Source organism: Archocentrus centrarchus, chromosome 2 (genome assembly GCF_007364275.1).
Source record: "Archocentrus centrarchus isolate MPI-CPG fArcCen1 chromosome 2, fArcCen1, whole genome shotgun sequence".
In the NCBI taxonomy this organism is placed as follows: Eukaryota; Metazoa; Chordata; class Actinopteri; order Cichliformes; family Cichlidae; genus Archocentrus; species Archocentrus centrarchus.
Genome location: NC_044347.1, coordinates 28615055 through 28638516, shown reverse-complemented (window position 1 = coordinate 28638516; position 23462 = coordinate 28615055). Strand labels below are relative to the sequence as shown.

Genomic DNA, 23462 nt, shown 5'->3' with positions numbered 1-23462 from the left:
TTTCAGCTTGGAGCAGATAGTAAGAGTAGAGGAGAGAAAAAAGAGGTGAAAGGAGGAGGATGAGGAGCAGATTAGCGAGAGCAACCAAAGTAAAATCAATTTTTAATTTTCAGCATGAGCCACAAGTAAACTTTTCCAGGGGCTGTGGTGAATGGCAGGCAGACTGCTATTGCCAAGACTTTTGGTGAAAACACAGTGTCAGATATTTACATCACAAACACAGCACATTAAAGTTATGAAAGAAAAAAAAGGTTTCAGTGGAGAATCAATACAATTTTAATAGAATATTTAGGTATGGGGAATGAGGAGATTGAAAAAGAGTCAAAGTTGTAATCGAGGGTACGGGAATAACAAAGGGAAAGAAAAACTTTAGTGATGAAAGGAGAGGCGGCCTGAAGGGTGTTATCAACCTGGAATTAACTCAAATTAGAATAGTGTGACAAGAAAAAGAGAACCAGTCAGGCCTCACCTGACTTGTAAATGAATATGGAAAATCAAAAATTTCTGAATGAGAGCCAGTGAGAATAAACAATGAGCAGTGTATCCAGCATGTGAACTCATAAAACATTCCTTAAGGGAAAAATGGGGTGAAAAAGTATTTGTCCCCTTCCTGATTTCTTTGTTCCTTGCATATTTGTCACACTTCTGTTTTGGATCAAGCACATTTTAATATTAACAAAGATAACCCAAATAAATACAAAATGCAATGTTTAAAAGCTCTATGTGAAAAAGTAACTGCCCCTAAACCTTTCACATTACTGTGGAGGAATTTTGGCCTACACCTTTTTAGCATAATATGTTGGGTGGGAAGCACAAATTCTCAGCTTTCAGAAGCTGAGAATTTGGATTTTTCTGATAGGACAAACGGTCGTGTACTTATGGTAATGCGAAGTACATTTGGTCAGACGTGTCAGCGGTGATACGCTTGGTGTTAAAGGCTGTTAAAGGTAGGGAACAGGTGTATCGGCAGCGATGGCCCGGTGTTAAAGAGTTCAGGTCATGCCAAAGCATCTCAATCTGATTTAAGTCCAGACTTTGACTACGTCACTCCAAAACCTCCACTTTGTTTTTATTTTAGTGATTCGGAAATGGATTTGCTGGTGTGCTGTCCTGCTGCATAACCCAAATGCACTCAAGTTTCCGGGCACGAAATGAGGGCTTAATATTCTCCTTTGGGATTTTCTGATAGCGAGCAAAATTCATTGTTCCATCAATGAATTCAGCAAGTGAGGCCTGCTTTTCTTTAGATGTTCTTCTAATTTATGGTTTTTCTAATAAATAAATAAACAAAATTAACTCTTTCACAACAGTCAGATTTTTGGGATGTATTAGTACACTATGTTACAGATGTTGGTTGAAAGATAAACACATCTGCCCTCTGTCCTGCATATTTTAATATCAAACAGCCAGACTTCAATTATTTTGCAATCAATGCACATTTGTTCATAAATATTCAGTATTAGCCTGAGTTTCTTCTTCAATTAGTAACACAGGTAGGGGTGTAAAATTAATCACATTTTAATCTCCATCACAATTTTGGCTTCCCACAATTAAATGAACATGACTGAATGTTCATGATGATGAATATGAACACAAACCAAAAGCAAATCAAGTGCTTCCTAAATCAGCACCTGACTGCATGCCTGCATGTGTCAGTCACAGCTGTTCACTGCACCATGCAGCTTGAAGTTTCCTGGATGAGTAGTACTATGTTAAAAGATAGATATACAACAAAATTCAAATGTCTAGCTGAAAGAACTTATCCTTTGGAGTGCATCGTCATCCTTTGTTTGGAAATACTTCATGTTTAGAGCAAGTAATGTTCAAGCAACACAACTAACTTATTCAACTGCCTGAAAACGCAGCAGAAATTGCAGTATAATGAATACATGAAGGCCAAAGAAAACAATGCCATGGTTGCTCATGTGAATCATCCAACACCAACTCAGACTTCCATAAAAGTCAGCTTATACAGCATGCCAGCATATCTACTGAGCTCACAAAGACGCGCTGAAATTAGCATCAGCAAATGCCAAAGATATGTTTCCCATAAATACGGTGATTAATGAAGATTTCAATACAAGGGTCAATATACTGGACAAAAGATGTTTTCCCTTCACACAGCTATCATTCCATAATGCTAAAATGTGCACTGTAATCAAAATATCGCAGGGGAAATGTATAGAGATCTCATAGTTCTCAACTACTTTACTATGAATTTTATTCACAATAAATGGTGTGCAAGATTTCATATTTAGTTTCTAGGAGATGTAGTTATGGCATGTGAATAAACACCTTTAAATAACAGGACTGTAACACAATGTAATTTCTGTTTTTCTCCTACGAGCTGCACTGAATTTAGGTCAATAAACAGGATTATTTTTATTTTGATGCAAAGATTTGTACATTAGAATATGTTTAGCACAACATGGATGTGAAAGCTGAGTTATGTTTACATGAAAATGCAATAAAAAGGTTTTTGTCACTAAAATCAATCAATAATCTTGACAAATAATCGCAATCTCAACAGTCATTGAAATAATTGTGATTATCATTTTGGCTATAATCGTGCAGTCCCAAATACAGGCCTGTATTTAAATCGTAGGAAACTTTTTGGTAGCTGTACATACAAGAGTCTCAAATGTCACACAGAAGAGAAAATGATTTGAGTTAATTCATATTCATGAATATTACCATATCTTATGAACGTCTTTTCTACTTATTAAGCATGTACTCCAGTGGTAAATAATAACTTTGTGTTTAGTCAGTGACCTGTGCAGCTGTGGCTATTAGATAATTAGCAAGATGTAGGCTAATTGAAAAGCTGACACAATATATAGCTCCAAAATGAATCTCACCCTCAGTTTAAAACCCAATATTAAAATTAAGTTGGGATATTGTTATAGGTTATAAATGTGCATACGTGCATTGCAAGGCAAAGTATTGAACTTTAATGTGGGTTTATCATCTTCTCATTTCATTTTGAAAGTCTAGAAAAGGGTAATATTGAAGTTATTTGACTTAAACATAGAAAATCACTGCCCCTTAAATTGAGCTCTAATGTCTGTAGTTACTAAGACTCAAAGGAGATGGTACCTTTATACATGCTTTCCCTTAAATAAATATTATGAATTTATAAGTGTGGGGAAATGTTCATAATGATGATGAAGACTGGAAGCCCACCCTTTTCCCACCCTACAATCCATTATTCATCGTCACGCTCCAGAGTTTCCATCTCTCGCACCCTCTTTATCATTTCTCTATCTTTAATTTGCAGACAGATTAGGTTTCTGCATCATGCTCACACATACCTTTAGCTCCTCAACAGCCTTGCATAGCTCTTCAGGTGTCTTGTATGTAAAGTCTCTCTCCAGGTAGTCTTCCTCAGCCTGGTTGATCCACTCCTGCATCTCCTGCATTTCCTTCCTTAGAGCCATAGTCTTGTCAAGGCCACCTTTCAGAGCTGACTTCTTTGCATAGGCCTATACAGAGGAGAATAACACATACCAGCACAAGTGCTCGTACACACATGTCTAAGCATGAAAACATAGATTGTGGATAAAGGCTACACACCTGTTTGCAGATGTTTTCCCACTGGGTGTTGAGTAAGTCCAGTTCTTTCTTGATGTGGACAGCAAACTGTGGCTCAGCCTCTTTCTTTAGGAACAGGCCCACCTCATTGATGCCATTGACACTGGGTTGGATGGTGTGAATGTCATTCACCAAAGCCTGGCCAATCAGAGTTCAGGATGGAGGTTATACAGGGAGACTATCCGATTGTTCAGGAATCACAGTTGATGAATAATCTTTGGTTGGCTATATGCCATATTTCTGTTTCTTTAAGGGATGTATTCTAGATTAAGATACTGTGCAAACCTCAGTCATCAGTTCTCAGGGGAATTTTAATTCAAAAGTCTTATACAACATTTGTATACACAGCAATATTTTGTCAACCCTTTTGGATCCTTTTTAGGACTTTGCTTCTGAAAGCAATAGGTAGACCTGAAACTGCAACAGGATGTATGTTTTTTGTTTCTCACCGTGCACTGCTCTAATTGTTTCTCCAGTGCCTCAGAGTCTCCAAGTGCTGGCCATTCCTCATTTAGGAAGACATCCACATCTTCCATCCACTTCTTTAAAGTCTTTACATCATTCTGAGGGACAGAGAGACAGACAGAAAGATTAGAAAGTAATGTACACCAACTGATCAACTCCAATTCTAATTGGTCATTTTTAGTCATTCTCAATTACTATATAGGAAGCATATTACTTCAAAAATTCTTACTGCCTTAAAGCAAGCTTTTAAAAAGCACTCTCCCCTGTCTTACCTCAAACTGCATCAGTTTGGCCATGAGCTCCTGTATTCTCTGGGTGTTGTCAGTCAAAGTAGAGCCCAGTCGTCTCCAACGTGCCATGATGACATCCATCTCAGTACGATACCTATAGCCACACAGAAAATCATGGCGCTTTTGGGACTTGTTTTCTATGCATGTCTTGAATGAGCCTCAACTCTAAATACCAGTCTTAATAATTGCTTCTGTGGCTATGGAACACCTGGAGTTTAGTATGTGTGCAAATGTTTGATTTACAGTTGTGCTCAGAAATGTACATACACTCATCAGAGGCATGAATATCATGCTAATTATGGACTATTAATGATGTCTTTGAACTGTTCTTTTTCCATGGTGATTGTACAGCACATATTTTTAATAACTTAGAAAAAACAAGAATTGGGTGCACGGATTTGAATTTTTTAGGATTTTCTCTAATCCACACAGGGTCAGAAATATACATATATACACTCATTTAATTCTTTTAATAATTGGTGCTGAAGGTTCTAGCTCGGCGGTTTTCAAAGTGTGAGGCACGCCTCCCCTAGTGGGCGCCAGAGCACTTTAGGGGAGGCGCGGTGCGAGGGAAAAAATAAACCGGGAAAAGAAGCTATCTGCTTGCTGTCTACTGATGTGAGAGAAAGAATGGACAAATTTTTAGTAAAGAAAAAGGCAGGGGAGACAAGCTCTGGCGTAAATAGAAAAAAGAGGAAGTATGACCACGACTACTTAAAGTTTGGATTTTCCTGGACTGCTCCCGATGATGCTCCAAGGCCGCAATGTGTAATCTGCAAGGAGGTTCTGGCTAATGATAGCATGAGACCCTGTAAGCTCCGGCCTCACATTGAAACAAAGCACCCAAGTTTAGTGACCAAGCCGCAGGAGTTTTTTGAGAGGAAGCTGAAGGAGCTGTGCACACAGAAAAAACAATAGAGACGTTCAGTACTGTTAACGCTAAGGCAACCGAAGCATCTTATTGGGTGGCCTTACGCATTGCAAAGACGGGGAAACCCCACAACACCGGTGAAACTTTACTCCTTCCTGCTGCTAAAGACATGTGTTCAGTAATGATGGGAGAAGCTGCTGCTGCCAAACTGAATGTCATCCAGTTGTCTGACAGCACCATCCAATGCCGAATCTCACATATGGGCGCAGATGTGCGGCAACAGGTAGTGGACAGTGTTCGTGAAAGCCCCTCCTTCTCCCTTCAGCTGGACGAGACGACTGATGTCGCCAACTGTGCTCAATTAATGGTGTACGTGCGTTATGTTAAAGAGCTAAATGTGCATGAGGAGTTTTTGTTTTGTCACCCTCTGCCCTCGCGCACTACAGCAGAAGAAATCTTCAAGGTTTTGAATGATTTCATGCGGGAAAATAATGTGGATTGGGGCCGCTGCTGTGGAAAATGCACTGATGGGGCAAGGGCAATGACAGGCCGGCACAGTGGTCTGGTAAAAAAGGTGCAAGAGGTCGCCCCGGCTGCTATTTGGACGCACTGCATAATCCACCGCCAGGCCTTGGCAACTAAGAGGATGCCCCAAGAGCTGCGCACTGTGCTGGACGAGGCAGTAAAAATTGTTAACCTTATAAAGTTGCGCGCCATGAATGCCCGTCTCTTCTCCATCCTCTGCAACGAGATGGGCGCGCACTTTAAACAGCTGCTTCTGCACTCGGAGGTCCGGTGGCTTTCCTGAGGAAAGGTTCTCACGCGCCTTTGTGATCTCCGTGAGGAAGTCCTTCTTTTCCTCGCTGAAATCAACTCTCCACTGGTAAAACACGTGGAGGACATGAAGTGGGTTGCAAAGCTTGCCTATCTTTCGGATGTGTCTGGGGAGGCCCGGGGTGGAGCAACAGTCTCTGAGGAGGCCCCTGGGGGAACAAAAGTCTCTGGAAATGTGGTGATATATTAACAATTCTTGGAGAGGCCTGCTCTCCTGCACAATAACCAGTCCTTGGAGGTGCAGGCTGTTGATTAGTCTCTTGGGATACCAGCTCAAGAGCATAGTTCAGATAGAACTAGCTTGGAAGCATTAAGCATTCACTGTTGTTGCTGAAGAACACAAAGATTAGTCTCAAAATGAACTGGCTCAGCATCACCATAACCATTCTCAGAATGAGCAAGCGCAAGATCACTGTAAGACATTGGGGAGGCCAGCTCAGGAAAACAATGAACCTTCTAAAACACTGGGTTTAATACACAAATACAGCGAGGAACTGAGAACACAAATTACAGAGTCAGAGTTGAGCATTTTCATAGTAGTCTTTAAATGAGGAACACCATCAGTCTCTGACTAAGCTGACTGGGAAACATAACATGCAGTTTCTGACTGAGGTAGCTGCAACATAGTTAACACCCTCAGAGCATGCAACACAGTTAGTAACCTTTAATTTAGCAGAACTGCAAACAAAATTCAGTCACAGAATTGTCTAGATTCAGAACAAAATCTTGGGAACAAAGGGAAATTCAGAATGAGGGAGCACATGGCATAAGCAGAGGGCACAACAACGAACTGAGGAAAACTGAAGGCTTAAATACACATAAATGGTAATCAAAGAGAGTGGAGACAGCTGGGGAGAACAAGTGAACTGAATCTTACTAATGAGACAAGGGAAGCAAAACTGAACACAATGCACACCAGATAAGGCACTGTCAAAATAAAACAGAAAGTAACTAACACCAAAAAGAGATGGAGACTTGACAAGACTTTGCAATCATAGGGAAGGAAGAGAGAACTGAAATTCTAGAACTAAAATGCAAGCAACTAAAAACTCCAACATAAATTAAAAATGTAATTAAAAGAACAAAGAAAAACATAATGAACTCTTTAACAAACCCAAAATTGCCAGAACTAAGAATAAACTAAACTGAGAAATATAAAGATGAATAAAGTAATCTATAAGCAAACTATAAAATGCACTGAAGAAACATACAGATACACAAAGACCCAAACACACAAAACACTGGGCAAAAGATCCAGGACTATGAAACCAAAACATGGAGAGTGTAGGTGGTCACTGACCCACTATTGATCATGTGCATCACATGAGCCAAGGTGTGAAAAAAAGGCATGGGTCATTACCACCAGGGGTTTTGGGTGAAACCACTGTGAGATTTTTGCTCCATCCTATCATCTGACCTATTGAAGTCACCTGAAGTAAAGTGTGAGTGGGGGTTGAGGTGCTTGGGAAGGCCTCTTAAGACAGCAGTATAGGTGGCTGACAGCTGGTGTCGGGATACACCACCACTGTGATGGTTGCTCACAGTGGACATAGATGCTTCTTTTACTCTTTTTCAAACCATCTGTCTTCCCAGTCCAAAATATGAACATTGGGATCCTTGAAAGAGTGTCCTTTATCCTTTAGGTGTAGATGTACAGCTGAGTCTTGTCCAGTTGAGGTGGCTCTTCTATGTTGTGCCATGCATTTATGGAGTGGCTGTTTAGTTTCTCCAATGTACCGGTCCGAGAGCTCCTCACTGTATTGACATTTTGCTAACTCCTCTTAATTAGAGGGGAAAGCGAAACATCAAAAAAGTAACTTAAAGGGCCAAATTGTCTTATATTTTTGACATCAAATCGCGGACCGGAAGTAGGGGGCGGGGCCGGATGCGGCCCGCGAGTTTGAGACACCCGCCCTAGTCGGTGTCTGGCCTTCTTTCCTGTACATCTTCGCTGAATTGATGACAGTCCATCTGAGATAACAGCCCAAATTTCCCTTCTGTCTTAGAGGGAACACTTATGAGGTCTTAAGGCAAGACCCCACAAGCAGCTACAAGAAGAAATTCATCTGCGGCCTAGAACAACTTGAAAGGGAAAAAACTATTGACTACCCTACATACTGCTGCCTTTACCCCAGGGATGCTACACCATAATATATGGACTTCCAAATATTTATAAAGAAGAAGTCCAACTCAGACCCATTGTTAGCAGTATAACCTCAGCAACCTACAACATCTCCATGCACCTTGCCATTATTTTAGCTCCACTTGTGGGTAAACCATCTCACCACATCAAGAACTCCACTGACTTCACTAACAAGGTCTGCAATCTTACACTGGATCCAGAAGAAACCATAGTGTCCTTCAATGTGGTTTAACTTTTCACCTGTTTACCTACAACTGAGGCAGTAGAGACAGTCAGAAAACCACTACAGCAAGACAGCTGCTTACACAATAGAACCAGCTTTGCACACTGTTAGACCTCTGCCTTACTAACACATATTTCATGTACTATGAGAGTTTCTACAGATAAAGGCATGGATATGCCATGGGCTCCCTAATGCCACTAATTGTAGTCAACATTTACATGGAGGAAGTGGAAAGTAAAGCTCTTGGCTCTTTCAAAGGGATAGCAACTAGCCACTGGTACAGATATGTGGATGACACCTGGGTCAAAATCAAAACCTGAGAAGTAGAAACCTTCACTGAGCACATCAACTCAGGAGTTAAAAACATAAAGTTCACCAGGGAGGATACCAAGGATAAGCTTGACTGAAATTTGCAGCTGCCTACATAGACAAGGCAAATGCCTTCTGGGAAAAAAAATATTTTATTATATCAGACAAGACAAATATTATGCTATTTGGCCACAGTGACAATATGTATGGTTGGAGGAGTATAGGTGAGGCTTTTGAACCTATGAACACTGTACCAACTATCAAGCATGGTGGTGGGAGTCTCATGCTCTGAGACTGTTTTGCTGTCAGTGGTACTGGAACATTGCACAAAGTAGATGAAATAATGAAGGAGGAGGACTACTTCCAAATTCTTCAACTTCACCTCAAATCAATAGCTGGATGGTTGAACCTTGGACATAATTGGGTGTTCTAACAGGATAATGATTCAAAACAAAACTGGTTTTTAAATGCATAAAACAGGCTATTATTAAGCTTCTTGAATGGCCTTCTCTGTTGAAAATTTGTGGACTATGCTTAAAAACCAGCTCCGTGCCAGGAAAGCAACACATTTAAATTAACTCATGAGTTTTCCCATGGGCAATTTCCCAAGGGGCATTAAAATTATTGGAACAGTGAGACAAATCTCTTTATTTTTTCTGTAGACTGAAAATATTTGGGTTTGACATTAAAAGATGAATATGAAACAAAAATCAAAACTTCAGTTTTTATTTCCAAGTATTTACATTTGGAACCAATGCACAATTCAGAAGATAGCACCTTTTGTCTGAAGCCACCCATTTTTCTTGAGAGCAAAAGTATTGGAACATGTGACTGACAGGTGAGTTTTGTTGCCCAGGTGTGTCCTGTTACATTGATTATTCAAACAATAAATAGTGCTGAATGTCTATGCTGAGTTTCAGATCTGGGTTTTGCCTGTGCAGACTGTGCATTTATAGTTAGAGGAATAACCATCATGAAAACCAGAGAGCTGTCTATGGGTGAAAACCAAGCAATTTTGAAGCTGAGAGAAGATGGGAAAATCAATTAGAGCCATTGGACAAACATTGGCCATAGTCGGTACAACCGTTTGGAATGTCCTGAAGAAGAAAGCTATCACTGGTGTACAAAGTAACAGATGCTGAACAGGTAGACCAACGAAAACAACAGGAGTTGTTGACAGAAGCATTTTAAGTGCTGTAAAAAAAGACCCTAAAACAATTGTTAGTGACATCAGCAACAATTGTGAATTTGCCAAGAAATACTGAGAAAAGCTTCAGAAATTCTGAGACAAAGGTTGATGGACTGAGGAGACAAAGATTAACCTTTACCAAGGTGATGGAAAGTTTGGAGAAAGAAAGGATCTGCTTATGATCCCAAACATACATATCTGTGAAACACAGGTTTGGGATTGGGAGAGCCTTCATTATGCAGCAAAATAATGACCCAAAACACATTGCCAAAACTACAAAGGAGTTCATCAGGGGCAGAAAGTGGAAGGTTTTAGACAGACTTAAACCCTACAGAGTATTTTACCTGCTAAACAGGAGACTGGAGGGAGTAACCCCACAAAAAAACCAACAACTGAAAGAGGCTGCAGTGAAATCCTGGAAAAGCATCACAAAAAGAAGAATGCAAGTTTAGTGATGTCAGTGGTTTTGGTGCAGTTATTGCAAGCAATGTATTTGCAACTAAATATTCATTCTTATTCACTTTAATCTATTTAAGTTTATCTGTTCCAATACTTCTGCTCACAAGAAAAATTGGTGTGTTCAGACAAAAGGTGCTATCTTCTGAACTGTGTAACAGATCCAGATGTAAATACCTGGCAATAAAAGCTAAGATCTAGATCTTTGCCTTTTTATTGATTTTTTTCTATCACAAACCTTATAAACTACAGCAAAAATAAAGGGATTTGCGTCACGTCACTGTTCTAATACTTTTGGAGGGGACTGTATTTAAACCTGTACTGTATGTATACTTTGGACCCTGTGTAGATTAGAGAAAATCCAAAATAAATTCAAACTTGTGCACCAAAATTACAATAACATTCATGCCCATGATGAGTGTATGTAAAGTTCTGACCACAATTGTACATCTTCTAACTTCTAGGAGGTGATGAAGAAAGGAGAAACAGGCAATAAACAAAATGAGACATCCTTGCTTTGGAGCTGTCATTTTAAAGCCGTTGGTTTGGGATGCTTCTTGTGTTCTTTTGTCAAACTTTTAAAGTTTCATTGTCAAAGTGTTGATTCTTGTTTCTTTGGTTCTTCTTTCATTTTTATTTCCTCCATGGCCACAGGTGTATACAACCAAGCATCTAGGCATGCAGACTGCTTCTAGAAACATTTGTGAACAAATGTGTTGCTCTCAGGAGCTCAGTGAATTCCAGCGTGGGACTGTGATAGGCTTCTGTGCAGTATGCACGGCAATTTTCTGCAGAGTCGATTGCTACAGACCTCCAAATGTCATGTGGCCTTTAGATTAGCTCAAGAACAGTGTGTAGAGCGCTTTCTGAAAAGGGACTCTCTACACACTGTTCTAAGTAGCTACATCCAAGCCTTATATCACCAAATGCAATGCAAAACGTTGGATGCAGTGGTGCAAAGCACCCCACCACTGGACACCAGAGCACTGGAGACGTGTTCTCTGGAACGATGACTCACTTCTCTGTCTGGAAATATGATGTACAAGTCTTGGTATGGTGGTTGCCAGGAGAATGGTACCTGTCTGATTGCATTGTGCCAAGTGTAAAGTTTGGTGGAGGGGGGATTATGATGTGGGATTGGGTTTTTTTGGAGTTGGGCTGGGCCATTTAGTTCCAGTGAAAGGAATTCTTAATGCTTCAGCATACCAAGACATGTTGGACAATTTAATGCTCCCATCTTTGTGGGAACAATTTGGGGGTTACTGTTACAACAAGACTGTACACTAGCGCACAAAGCAATGTCCATAAGGACATTATGAATGGGTTTTGATGTGGAAGAACTTGACTGGCCTGCACAGTCCTGACCTCAACCTGATAGAACACCTTTGGGATGAAGTAGAGTAAAGACTGCATGCCGGGCCTTCTCATCCAACAGTAGTATCTGACCTCACAAATGTGTTTCTGGAAGACTGGTCAAAACATCCAGTGAACAAACTCCTAAACCTTGTCGAAAGCCTTCCCGGAAGAGTTGAAGCTGTTGTATAACTCTCAAAGAAAAACTAAGGAGTCAGGGACCTGGACCTCAGCAAAGATGACTGAAATGGGATCAAATAATTTTCACTGTAAGTGCACTGGGAGCTCCAGGATTGGCACATCACTGGAACCCTGTTTCAACAATTAGAGTGGTAGCTGGAAAAACTAAATAACATAGCTCACTATATATATTTCTTGATTTGTTTTATTCTTGTTAAATCTGTGATCACTCTTTACAATAAGGATTTTGGATTGTTCGTTTTGTCACCTCACTCAGCACCAGCTTCCTTACTAATCTGGTGTCATTGCCCACAACATTCAATTGGCTTAACCATAACTGCACATTGTAAGGAGACAGGACACCCTTGCTGGTTCTCAGCAAACACACATTCAACCAAAGGTTATGGAATTCTTTCAGACATGCACAAATCAGGCATTCACATGCACATTCGTGACTATTTTTGTAAATAAATTATTTTAAATTCATATGCTGCACTAATTAATGATTTACAAGAGTTAATGCTGGCAACCGCTACAGTAGCATTCAGAACTCCTGACTATTGAACTGTAACTCCGGTTGTAATTAATCACAATGATGATTTATTTTGATGATTTAACAATTATTCTCAAAATTACCATTAATTTTGAGAATAGCTGTTAAAACGGTCTGTAGTGGAGCATGCAAAAAAGCAGAAACTCACACAAACATACACCATCTTCTGTTCTTTCATTAACCATTTACATTACACATTTTCATCTCTTACTTCTGACTGACATCTGGCGGAGCTTTCTGGAAGACCTGCTCCACAGCTGAAGTCAGATAGTTCACATCCCCCTCATGTTCAGCCAAAGCAACCTGGAGAGCCTGAGGAGTAGCAAATAGAATGAGAAACACACTAATAGATTCAGTGTAGTTTAAAAAAGCTGTTTAAAGAGTAAATGTTGTGTAAACATATGCCTGTTATAATATATGCTAATGACATACAGTTTCATAGAATTAATAGCCTGAAATCCTCCAAGCTGTTTACTCTCCACTTCAAATAAATACAGCCAGAGTGTACAAAGGGTACGAAACAGCCAGGAATATGAGTATTGTGTGGCACATATGCCAAAATTTATGGATCAACTCCTTGTGGTTTTGGAATCTATTGACCAGAAAGATAAAACACATGGACCTATGCCAGACGGATGGACGGACATATGAATATAGCGTGGCAAATCTTTGAAGGGTAAAGAATACATATGCCAAATTTCATGGCTCTAATCCTTGTGGTTTTGGAGTTTATATACTCCAAACTTAAAACCTCATGGACAGATAGACGGATGCACTGACCGTATTGTGACAATATCCTCCTATTTTATTTTGCATGGGAGGATAATAAATATAGCTTATCCACAATCCTTCTGCTGCAACAATGAATCCAAAGCAGTGATGTATTAGGGACTATTTTTCTCCTAGTTTTGGATATTTTCTTTCTTTTTTCAGTATTTTCTTTCCAGTTTCATTGGAGTGAAAAGGAGCACATTTTTCAGAACTCTGACATTTTCAACAACTAAACAAATAAAGGATAGAAATGAAAAATGATAAAGGAAAACAAAGTGATATAATAGATGTATTGCTTAATTATTATTATTATTCATATAATCTAGACCAAACAGCTAAAATATATTAGTCCAAATATTCCATTAATTATAACAGCTGCCGATGTGCAGGATGACATTTGTCAGCTCCTCCAAAACCAGTTGAAAATGTCTTTATCAAAATGATGCATGCAAGACTTTTCAGTTCTGTCACTGCTATGGGTGTGCTGAAGTTTAGACACACAAAAAAATCACTTGTTAAACAGCTCTTGGGAGATGTAAGACTGAGCAATTTTTGACCATTCACTGGCAATTAAATCTGACCTAGTTTTATCACATTCAGATTTTGGTTCTGCTTTTAAATGATATAATACCAAAGACCTTTAGTTATTACATACCTCAGCAATATATATATATACCTTTAATTTATAACGCACTTTAAATTTTAAAAAAACCTCAAAGTGCTACAAAACAAAAAACATAACAAACAGTAAAAGTATAAAACACACTAAATAACAAACCATGGTGTAAATTAAAATACACCAGGGTGTAGATAAAATAGCTAAAAATTATGGACGAAGATTAAAAGCTCTTATAAAAAGAAAAGTCTTTAAGCCCTTTCTAAAACTGTCCAAAGTTTGAGGCGCTCTTAGTTCAGATGGAAGCGAGTTCCATAGATGAGGGGCAACCACACAGAAAGCCCGGTCACCCATAGTCCGTAAGTTTGTCCCTGGTACGATGAGGGAGTTTGTGTGAGCCGATCTGGAAGAGCGTGTCGTACATTTTAAAGAAAGAAGTTCTTTAAGGTAGGAAGGGGCATTGCCATAAACGCATTGATAGGTAAGAAGAGCGACTTTATAATCAATCCTGTAAGAAACAGGAAGCCAGTGGAGGGACTGAAGAATTGGTGTAATATTGATCATATTATTTGCGAACTCCCTTCAGTATCCGGGCCGCAGCGTTTTGAATGTACTGGAGTTTCTGAAGACTCTTGTTGGGGATACCCACAAAGAGTGCATTACAGTAATCCAGTCTGGAAGAGACAAATGCATGGACCAGTTTCTCTGCATCTTGGAGAGTTAAGACAGGGCGGAGTTTTGCAATATTGCGAAGGTGGTAAAATGAGATTTTACTAAGGTGGTTTATATGGAGTTCCATGTTGAGTTGGGGATCCATCCTAACACCAAGATTGGTAACTGATGAGGAGAGAGGAATACTGTGTCCAAGAAAAGATAAACTAATGATGGGTGATGATTTGATCTGGTGGGGAGTACCAATCATGATTGATTATGTTTTAGAGCTGTTAAGCTGGAGAAAATTATCTTCCATCCATCCCTTGACCTCCTCCAGACATTTAACAAGCCTTGGCAACGGTGGAGACGGAGATGACAAAGGTGCAGGTGGAAGAGGCTCGTCAGCAGTGGCTTTAACATATAACTGCGTGTCGTCAGCATAGTAGTGAAATGAAACACCATGTTTCTTTATGATCTGACCCAGAGGAAGCAGATAAAGGTTAAACAAAGCTGGTCCAAGCACAGATCCCTGGGGCACCCCACAGGTGACAATGTGGGGTTCCGATTTGGCATCGCCCAATGCAACACATTCAGATCGATTTGTGAGGTAGGAACTGAACCAATCAAGGGCTGGGCCGGAAAACCCAGCGGTGTATTGAAGCCTGTGTAATAGGATGTCATGGTCAACCGTGTCGAATGCCGCTGATAGGTCCAGGAGGATGAGAACGGAGGGGGAACCATTATCGGCTGCCATCAACAGGTCATTCTTGATTCTCACGAGTGCTGTTTCTGTGCTGTGGGCAGTGCGAAATCCAGATTGAAATTTTTCGTAGAGATTATTGCAGCTAAGATGATTTTGGAGATGTGTTCCAACAACTTTTTCCAGAACTTTAGAAATAAATGAGAGGTTTGAGATTGGCCTGTAGTTTACTAGGTTATCCGGATCAAGAGTAGGTTTTTTTAGTATGGGTCTGATGATGGCTTTTTTCAAAGAAGAGGGAACATGGCCACTTCGCATGGAGAGGTTGACAATAGAACAGATGATGGGGGTAAGAAGAGGTAGATATGTTTTCACCAAAGTGGTAGGAAGAGGATCTAGGGGACATGTAGTGGTCCTCATCTTCCTGATGGTGTCCTGGATCTCTTCTGATGTAACAGTTGGGAAGTAGGTGAAGGGGTGAGAAGTAGCACTCAGGCTATAATCTGAAATGACAGTTTTTGAACCTGATAGAGCTGTACGTATTGAGGAGATCTTGGATGTAAAGAAGGCCATAAACCTGTTGCATTGCTCCACTGCGGCATCAGAGGTAATGGTAGAAGAAGATTTCATAGTAAGAAGACAGTTTACTGTTTTGAAGAGCTGTTTGGAGCAACCAGGGTTTCTACCAATGATGTCAGAGAAGAACTGCGAACGGGCAAATTTCAAGGAATGAGCATAGGCCGTTTGATGTGCTCTGTACATTTGTTTATGCACAGTGAGCCCCGTAGATATATATCGGCGCTCCAGGGCCCGTCCTGCAGTCTTCATTTTCCGAAGTTCGTTTGAATACCAAGGAGCTGACCGAGAGAATGTAACAGTTCTTGTTTTAATTGGCGCATGGGAGTCCAAGAGGCTACTAAGATGAGTGTCATAGTAACCGAGTGCCTCATCAGCTGATGTAAAGTCTCTACAGAGGCACTGAAGCTCAGCTACAAAGCCAGATGTCTCAATGTTTTTAATATTTCTAAAACATATCTGGCGTTTAGGCTTGGTAGTGAGTGCAGTGGAGCGTAGTTTCAAAGATATTGCCTTGTGATCTGATACACCCAGGTCATAGGCCTGCAGATGAATAGGAAGCGTGGCGCTTGTGATAACAAGGTCCAGGGTATGACCCCCTTTATGAGTAGGGGTATGGACATGCTGCCTTAAGTTAAAGCAATCTAGTAGTTGGAGAAATTCGGCAGCAAGATGATCAGTAGGGGCGTCGACATGAATGTTGAAGTCTCCCAGTATGATAATATTTGCTGAAGACACGAAAATGGTGGATAAAAGATGAGACATCTCGGAGATAAAGGATGCATTTGATTTTGGTGGTCGGTAGATGAGGAGAACTAACACTGAGGTAGGTAAGTTTGATTTAAATGCCAAGCATTCAAAAGATGACCATTCAGGTAGGTTTACTGAAGAAAGATCCAGGTTATTACGGTAAATTACTGCAAGTCCACCACCACGCCCCTTGCTACGGGCTTTCTGGAAGTAACTGTATTCTGTAGGACAGCACTCATTTAGAGCAATAAAGGTGTCAGGTTTATGCCAAGTCTCTGTAACGCAGAACAAGTCAGAGTCCTTCTTGAGAATATATATATATATATATATATTGTTATCATAGCATAATATATATCATGCATTTAAGAGCTCATGAGCTTGTCTCCACAGTGGAGCGCAGCTTTGACACCCACCATCTAAAATTTCAAATTTGTATTTATTCATTTCATTATTCAAATGTTACTCCTGTCATAAACAGTGGCATACTAAAAGCTGGTATCACTTTAAGTGCCCTTATTTAGTAATATTAGCTATAAATAAATAATTTATAAATGGCATACAAGAAAGAATAATGTAGTTAAAAGCAATGTTTACAGTACAGTCTCATGAACACATACTTTGTATTTAGAGTAATCATCATTCATTCGTATCATTTTTAGACTTTAAAAAGGAAGTTACTGTTGAGTTAGCGTTCACAAATATTAAATATTCAATATTCAGATTGAATATTTGAGAAAATGATTTGTAGATGAATTTGCTCATTAAACCCTACAGCACCCCTCAATTATTTATCCCAAATTACCATTCACTACATCAAAATCCCAAATCAATCATGACATGCAATATTACCAAAATCAGTGAGGGAATGCTGCAATCAGTAGTGTGGGACTTTATTAACTTGTACACTAGCTGTGCATAATGATAATCATCTCTCTTTAAGCTGTCATTCATCTCAACCAAACAAGGTTGTTTTTAATATCTCCTCAAATTCTGCTTTTCTAATAGTTGGCAAAGAGTCAAAATCCCACACGACAGCAGCACTCATTTAACTGCTGTTATCTGGAGAGAGCAAACCTTTACAGCCAGTTGAGTATACATGTGTACACACATTTGTCTGGGCATGAACATGTTGGAAACAGTTAATGACAGCTTCTCAGTGTTCAAGATAAATTCCTCATTATTATATACAAGCAAGTTTAATTAATTTCAGACTACAAGGCTTGATCTCTCTGCTATGCTGCAAACAATTATCAAGTTTAAGAGTGCTCACGTACACACACACACACACACACGCATGCACGCGCGCGCGCGCGAGCACCAGCTCTGATCTCAATGCAAGGAGGAGCATAGTTGGAGGTGGAGTTCAAGATGTTTATATTTTCACTGGAAGATACCAGGAGGGACAGAAATAAAAATAAGTATCAGAGGAGCAGTTCAGGTTGAGCCGTTGGTGACAAAGAGAAGAAAGGTGACGTGGTTTGGACGTATGCAGAGGAGGGATAATATATTGGAGCTACCAGGAAGGAGAAACAGACGAAAGCTTTATGGATGTAGTACAGAAGGGCATGTGGAGGGTTGTCATGATGCTAGAGTTAGAGTGAGATGGAGGTAGATGATCGACCGCGTGGTCATGCCTAAAGGGAGCAGCTGAAAGAAGAAGAACTTAAATTAATCTGTCACCGTCTTTCTTCTTCTGCCCATTTTTTGAGTGTAAAAAAAAAAAAACACACGATAGGTAAAACTGAAACAAATTGATTAACTCATTCCTGGGAAGAGTTTCTTTTGCACAACATGCACTGCAAATGGTAGCAACAAAGTGTGGTAGCTCTGATCTTTACTCAACTTTACTTTATTTTGTATTTTTATTTATTTATTTATTTTTTGTCAAGTACTGATGAATACTTCAGTGGGGAGAAGAATTTACTCAAGAGAAGAGCTTTTTTTGTTGTTGAATTGGAGCAAATCTGGAAGTTATTACCCAGCTTAGATAAAGAGGTGTTTTTGTGGTTGCCATGCTGGTGCCAAGGTGAAGGCTTAGAACTGGAGATATAAGCCCTTTTTGCCAACAGTCAACATGGGAAATGTCAACTCTCTACCCAACAAAAGTGATGAGCTGGAGATACTGACCAAGACAGTATACTGTGAGCGCAGTCTCATGTGTTTTACTGAAACATGTTTGAACCAAAACATCTCAGACTCTAATGTGTATCTACCTGGTTTCACCCTCTTACAGTCAGACAGAGATGCTAAAGCCAGTGGCAAGAAAAAAGGTGGGGGTCTCTGGCTTTATTTGCAAACCAAAGATGGTTTAATCCTGCATACATCACTGCCAAGGAGAAGGTGTGTCGTCCTGATATTGAATTATTGGCAGTTGGTATGCAACCCTATTTACCAAGAGAATTAGTCATATCATAATAACAATAAAGATAATAAATAAAATAATACCTGTGTACATTCTACCCAAGGCAACACCCAAAGTTCCATGTGAAGTTCTCCATGAAACTGTTGCCAGGACACAGACTAAATAATCCAGAGGCATTCTTCATAATTTCAGGAGACTTCAATCATGTTTCTGTCTCCTCCCACCTGACTGGATTCACACAATTTGTTGACTGTCCTACCAGAGAAAATAAAACCCTTGATCTGCTGTACACCAATGTCAGAGAAGCTTACAGAGCTAATGTCTTACCACCACAGTCAGATTAGACCACAACTCTGCAGACATGTTACAAACTCTGTGTGCAGAGACAACCTGCAACTAAACTCACAGTCAGGAAATGGACACCTGATGCTACTGAGCCTCCAAGGGACTGTTTTAAATGCATAGATTAGAATGTGCTGCTGGAAACAGATGAGAACAGTATGGACATTGACAGACAGGTGGATTTCTGTACTGAATACATCAATTTCTGTATAGAGACAATCATACCTACAAAAACTGTGCTCTGTTTCCTCAGTAACAAACCTTGGATCACAAGTGACATAAAGGCGATCCTCAACCAGAAAATATTCATGATGTGTGGAGAGGAATCAATACCATCTCTGGCTACAACAAAAAGAAATTATAGCCACTTATGGACGATGTGGAAAGAGCTGATGAACTCGATTAGTTCTTCAATAGAGCTGACTCTGCAGTCACACCCACTTCCACTGCTACTCTTCAGTCATCTTCTCCTTAACCTCCTCAACATGTGGGTATCTTCACTGCTACTCTTCACTTCTCCACAAGTGTCCTTCTCCACCACAGCTACCCCATCTCTTTGCATTTCTAATGTGGCAGCTACTTCCCTCCTCACACCTGTTCCTCCACTCCTGTCTGTCACAGACACAGGGGTGAGATTGGAGCTAGGAAGCCTATTATCTGGGAAGGCTACTTGCCCTGATGGTGTGTTAAGGGCTGCTTAAGGACTGTGCTGCCCAACTGTGTCACTGATCTTTAACCTCAGTCTACAGTTGGGACATCTGCACGGTGGAAGACATCCCGTGTTGTACCGGTACCGAAAATAAAGTGTCCAGCTGAACAAAATGGCAATAGACCAATGCCCCTTACATCACACATCATGAATGGCTGATTCTAAACCTTCCGAGACAAAGACAATCTTGATCCCCTGCAGTTTGCATACAAACAACACATGCTTCACTGAGCCATAGCTAATCTGGACTAATCTGGCGCTTATGTGAGAGTTATGTTTTCAAGCACTTTCAATCCATCCAACCAAATATATTAAAAGACAAGCTCACAGAGATGGGTTGAGATGCTTCCTTTATTTCCTAGATCACAAACTACTTGACAGAAAGGCCACAGTTTGTCAGGTTGGGGAACTGTGCTTCTGGGACATGAATGAGCGGCACGAGGGCTCCACAGGGGACTGTCCTGGCTCCATTCCTTTTCCTCAGTCTACAGCAGACTTCAAATACAATTCTGAGTCCTGCCACATGCAGCAATACTTGGATGACGCTGCCATTGTGGTGTGTATCAGGAAAGGACAGGAATCTGAATATAGGAATCTTGTTAAAGTCTTCAGTCACTGCAGTCACAAAAACCACCTCATATTGAACACCTCTAAGACAAAGGACATTATAATAGATTTCCGAAGATTAAGGCCCCCTCTCCCAACCTGTGAAAGTTTGTGGGGTGCACATAGAGGTGGTAACAAAATATAAACATTTATGTTTACACCCAGCTAACGAACTAGACTGGTCCCTAAATACAGACAAACTACATAAAAAGTGGCAGAGCCATCTCTTTTTGTTAAGAAAACTACAATCTCTTGACATCTGCAGTCAAATGAATATCTTCAAATGCTGAAGATCTTCTATCAGTCTGTGGTGGCAAGTGTATTGTTCCAATGCTGGATTCTGCTGGAGTGGCAGCATCACAAACAAGGATGGAAGGAGACTGGACAAACTACTGAGGAAAGCTGACTCTGTAATTGGAACGTAACTGTTCCATGTTAAGTTCCTCATGAAACTATTGCTAAGATACAGACTAAACATCCAGAGGCATTCTTAATAATTTCAGGAGACTTCAATCATGTGTCGCTCTCCTCCCACCTAACTTTATGAAAGCTGGCTCTGTAATTGGAGCCAGACTGGACACGCTGGGAGAGTTGGTGAAGAAATGCCCACTAAAGATGCTAGAAGCCATCCCGAACAACTCTGATCAGCCACTTTATAACATCTTCATGCAGCAAAAAATATCAGTACTCAGACTCTTTTTGTCCATTGTGAAAGGGAGAGATACAGAAAATCATTTGTACCCACAGCCATCAGGCTCTCTAATTCTCTTAAAAATAGCTTATGAGCTATGTCAGACGTATGAATTTACCTCTGGGATCAATAAAGTTACAGTATTCTTATTTTTATTCTTATTCTTATTTTGATATTTGAAAAATCAGATGTGAGGCTTCCAACTCATGGTGCAAAACTCATAGTTTTTTAAATTTTTTTGTCATTTTATGAGACGCAGACCAAGCTCATTCAAACTCTCATTTAAACTTTACTTTTCAAATGATTTAAACATGCATGCAGAGAATTTAGGATTAAAAAAAATACTGTTATCTGTCATCTACAAACCTCCTTTGCTACTGGCACTAATCCAACGTTCCAGGCAATCCACTTCAGTTTCCTCAATGATTCGTTCTACGGGGATTTTATTTATACAACGGCTCTTTGAAAATGTATCAGATGCACATAATGAAATCACCAGGTAGTGTGTATGAACTAGACTTTGGGTTAATGGGCCATGTCATCTGTTTTCATTCCTTCTTCTGTCCTCTGCCTGTTACCCCAAAGAGCAGCAGAAAGCATCCTTTTAAGAGTGTTGCTTCGGCACTTTGGTGTTACCAATAGCAATATAACTTTACTGTGCATAATAAAAACTGATTACAGTGTTACACAGCCTCACAGGATTATAGTGCCAGTCCCATTTTGGCATTTTATGGGAATTTGCAAATAAATATGGGCAGCAGTGTTGTCAAGAGCACAAACAGTAGTACCGAACAAATCTACTGATCAGCTAAGTCACATCTACTCCTTGTTGATCATGGTCAGCCAACAGATTGGCTTTCAACCTTTGATTCTTTCCACATCATGAGCAGCTACTATACCATCTTGCAAAATTACACTACATTACATCACATTGTACATGAATGCCAATTAAATGTTAGTTATGAAGATAATAGTTCAAATTTTAGTTAAATTGTGAAGTGATGAGGACAGTTATCAGTTGTATGTAAACACTCACAGTAATTGAACATCTGAGCAAAGCTAAATGATCGTTCAGCAAAGCCCTGGGCATAAATTAACCACTTAATTACCTTTACTCTACTTTTACCTTACTTTATCTTACATATAGACCTGTGTGTGTGTGTGTGTGTGTGTGTGTATACCTGATTGTCCTTTAGTCTCTGTTCCATAATGGAATATTCTGTAACAGCTGTCGATGGAATGGCCAGCTTGGCATCACACTGTTGTAACCATGCCAACAGCGTCGATATGGTTTCCCTGTAACGAGCTGGGGGCAAGCTCTCCAAAACTAAAGAAAGATGAGAAAGAGATAATATAATGATGTGTCAGTGAAGTGGATGTTTTTTGCAGCACTGCTGATATCCAAAGAACGCTTTGTTCATTGGTGAACAAATACCAACCTACTTACATGAATCTAAATCTTTTGCCCTCCAGCATGGGGAAAAAACAACACAAAACAAAAAAAAGAACAAAAAAAACCTCCTGATGTTATTATGGAATTCATAAATTTGGTTGTGAAATATCTGTTATTTGATATACCGTTGTATTTTTCATTTACCTGTCTACATTTCTTACCTTCATATTGATCTGTAAAGAACTTGAGGAACAAAAGTGCTTTTTTCCTGAGACACTTGTGGTCAGAAGTTTACATACTGTACACTCATCATGGGAATGAATGTCTTGGTAATTTTAGGCTTTTAATGATTTCTTTCAATTGTTCTTTTTTCAGGGTGAAAAGATTGTACAGCATGCATATTTAATCACTTTTAAAAACAAGAACTCGGTACACACATTTTTTATTTATTTTGGGAAGGTCTCTTGGAGCCATTTGTAAACAATTGCAGCTTCCAGGATCATCAATTTGAACAATTTTACTTAGGTGCAACTTATACAACTTATTCAGATGTGTGATCACTTTGCCAGAGTCTGGAAGAAGGTCCCAAAATGTTACCCTCAAATGAAAGAAAATTGGTTAGGCTGTTTAGGGAAAATACAGTAACCACAAAGACTCAAGCCTATTATAAACTGGAAACTTTTGGAACACCAGCATCTTTGTCCACAATGAAGTGAGTTTCATGGACTGGTGCTTCTGTTACAGCTATTATTGTGTTTATTATATTCTTTCAGTTTACTCTGCCTCATCGGTGTTCCTTATGTAAAGCTTAGTCTCTGTCAGTGATGTTCCCTTG

General features: G+C 39.8%; 1 protein-coding gene across 1 annotated transcript in view; it reads right to left on the bottom strand.

Moving 5' to 3' along the window:
- Positions 1–23462, bottom strand: part of dmd (dystrophin) — a 387210-nt gene that overhangs the window by 151537 nt on the left and 212211 nt on the right. The window contains exons 27-32 of the mRNA XM_030747286.1: positions 22416–22561; positions 12669–12769; positions 4329–4440; positions 4041–4154; positions 3574–3729; positions 3312–3482 (exon numbers count right to left, since the gene is read on the bottom strand). Of these exons, the coding sequence (XP_030603146.1) occupies positions 3312–3482; positions 3574–3729; positions 4041–4154; positions 4329–4440; positions 12669–12769; positions 22416–22561 (800 nt within the window). The remainder of the gene's footprint in view (positions 1–3311; positions 3483–3573; positions 3730–4040; positions 4155–4328; positions 4441–12668; positions 12770–22415; positions 22562–23462) is intronic.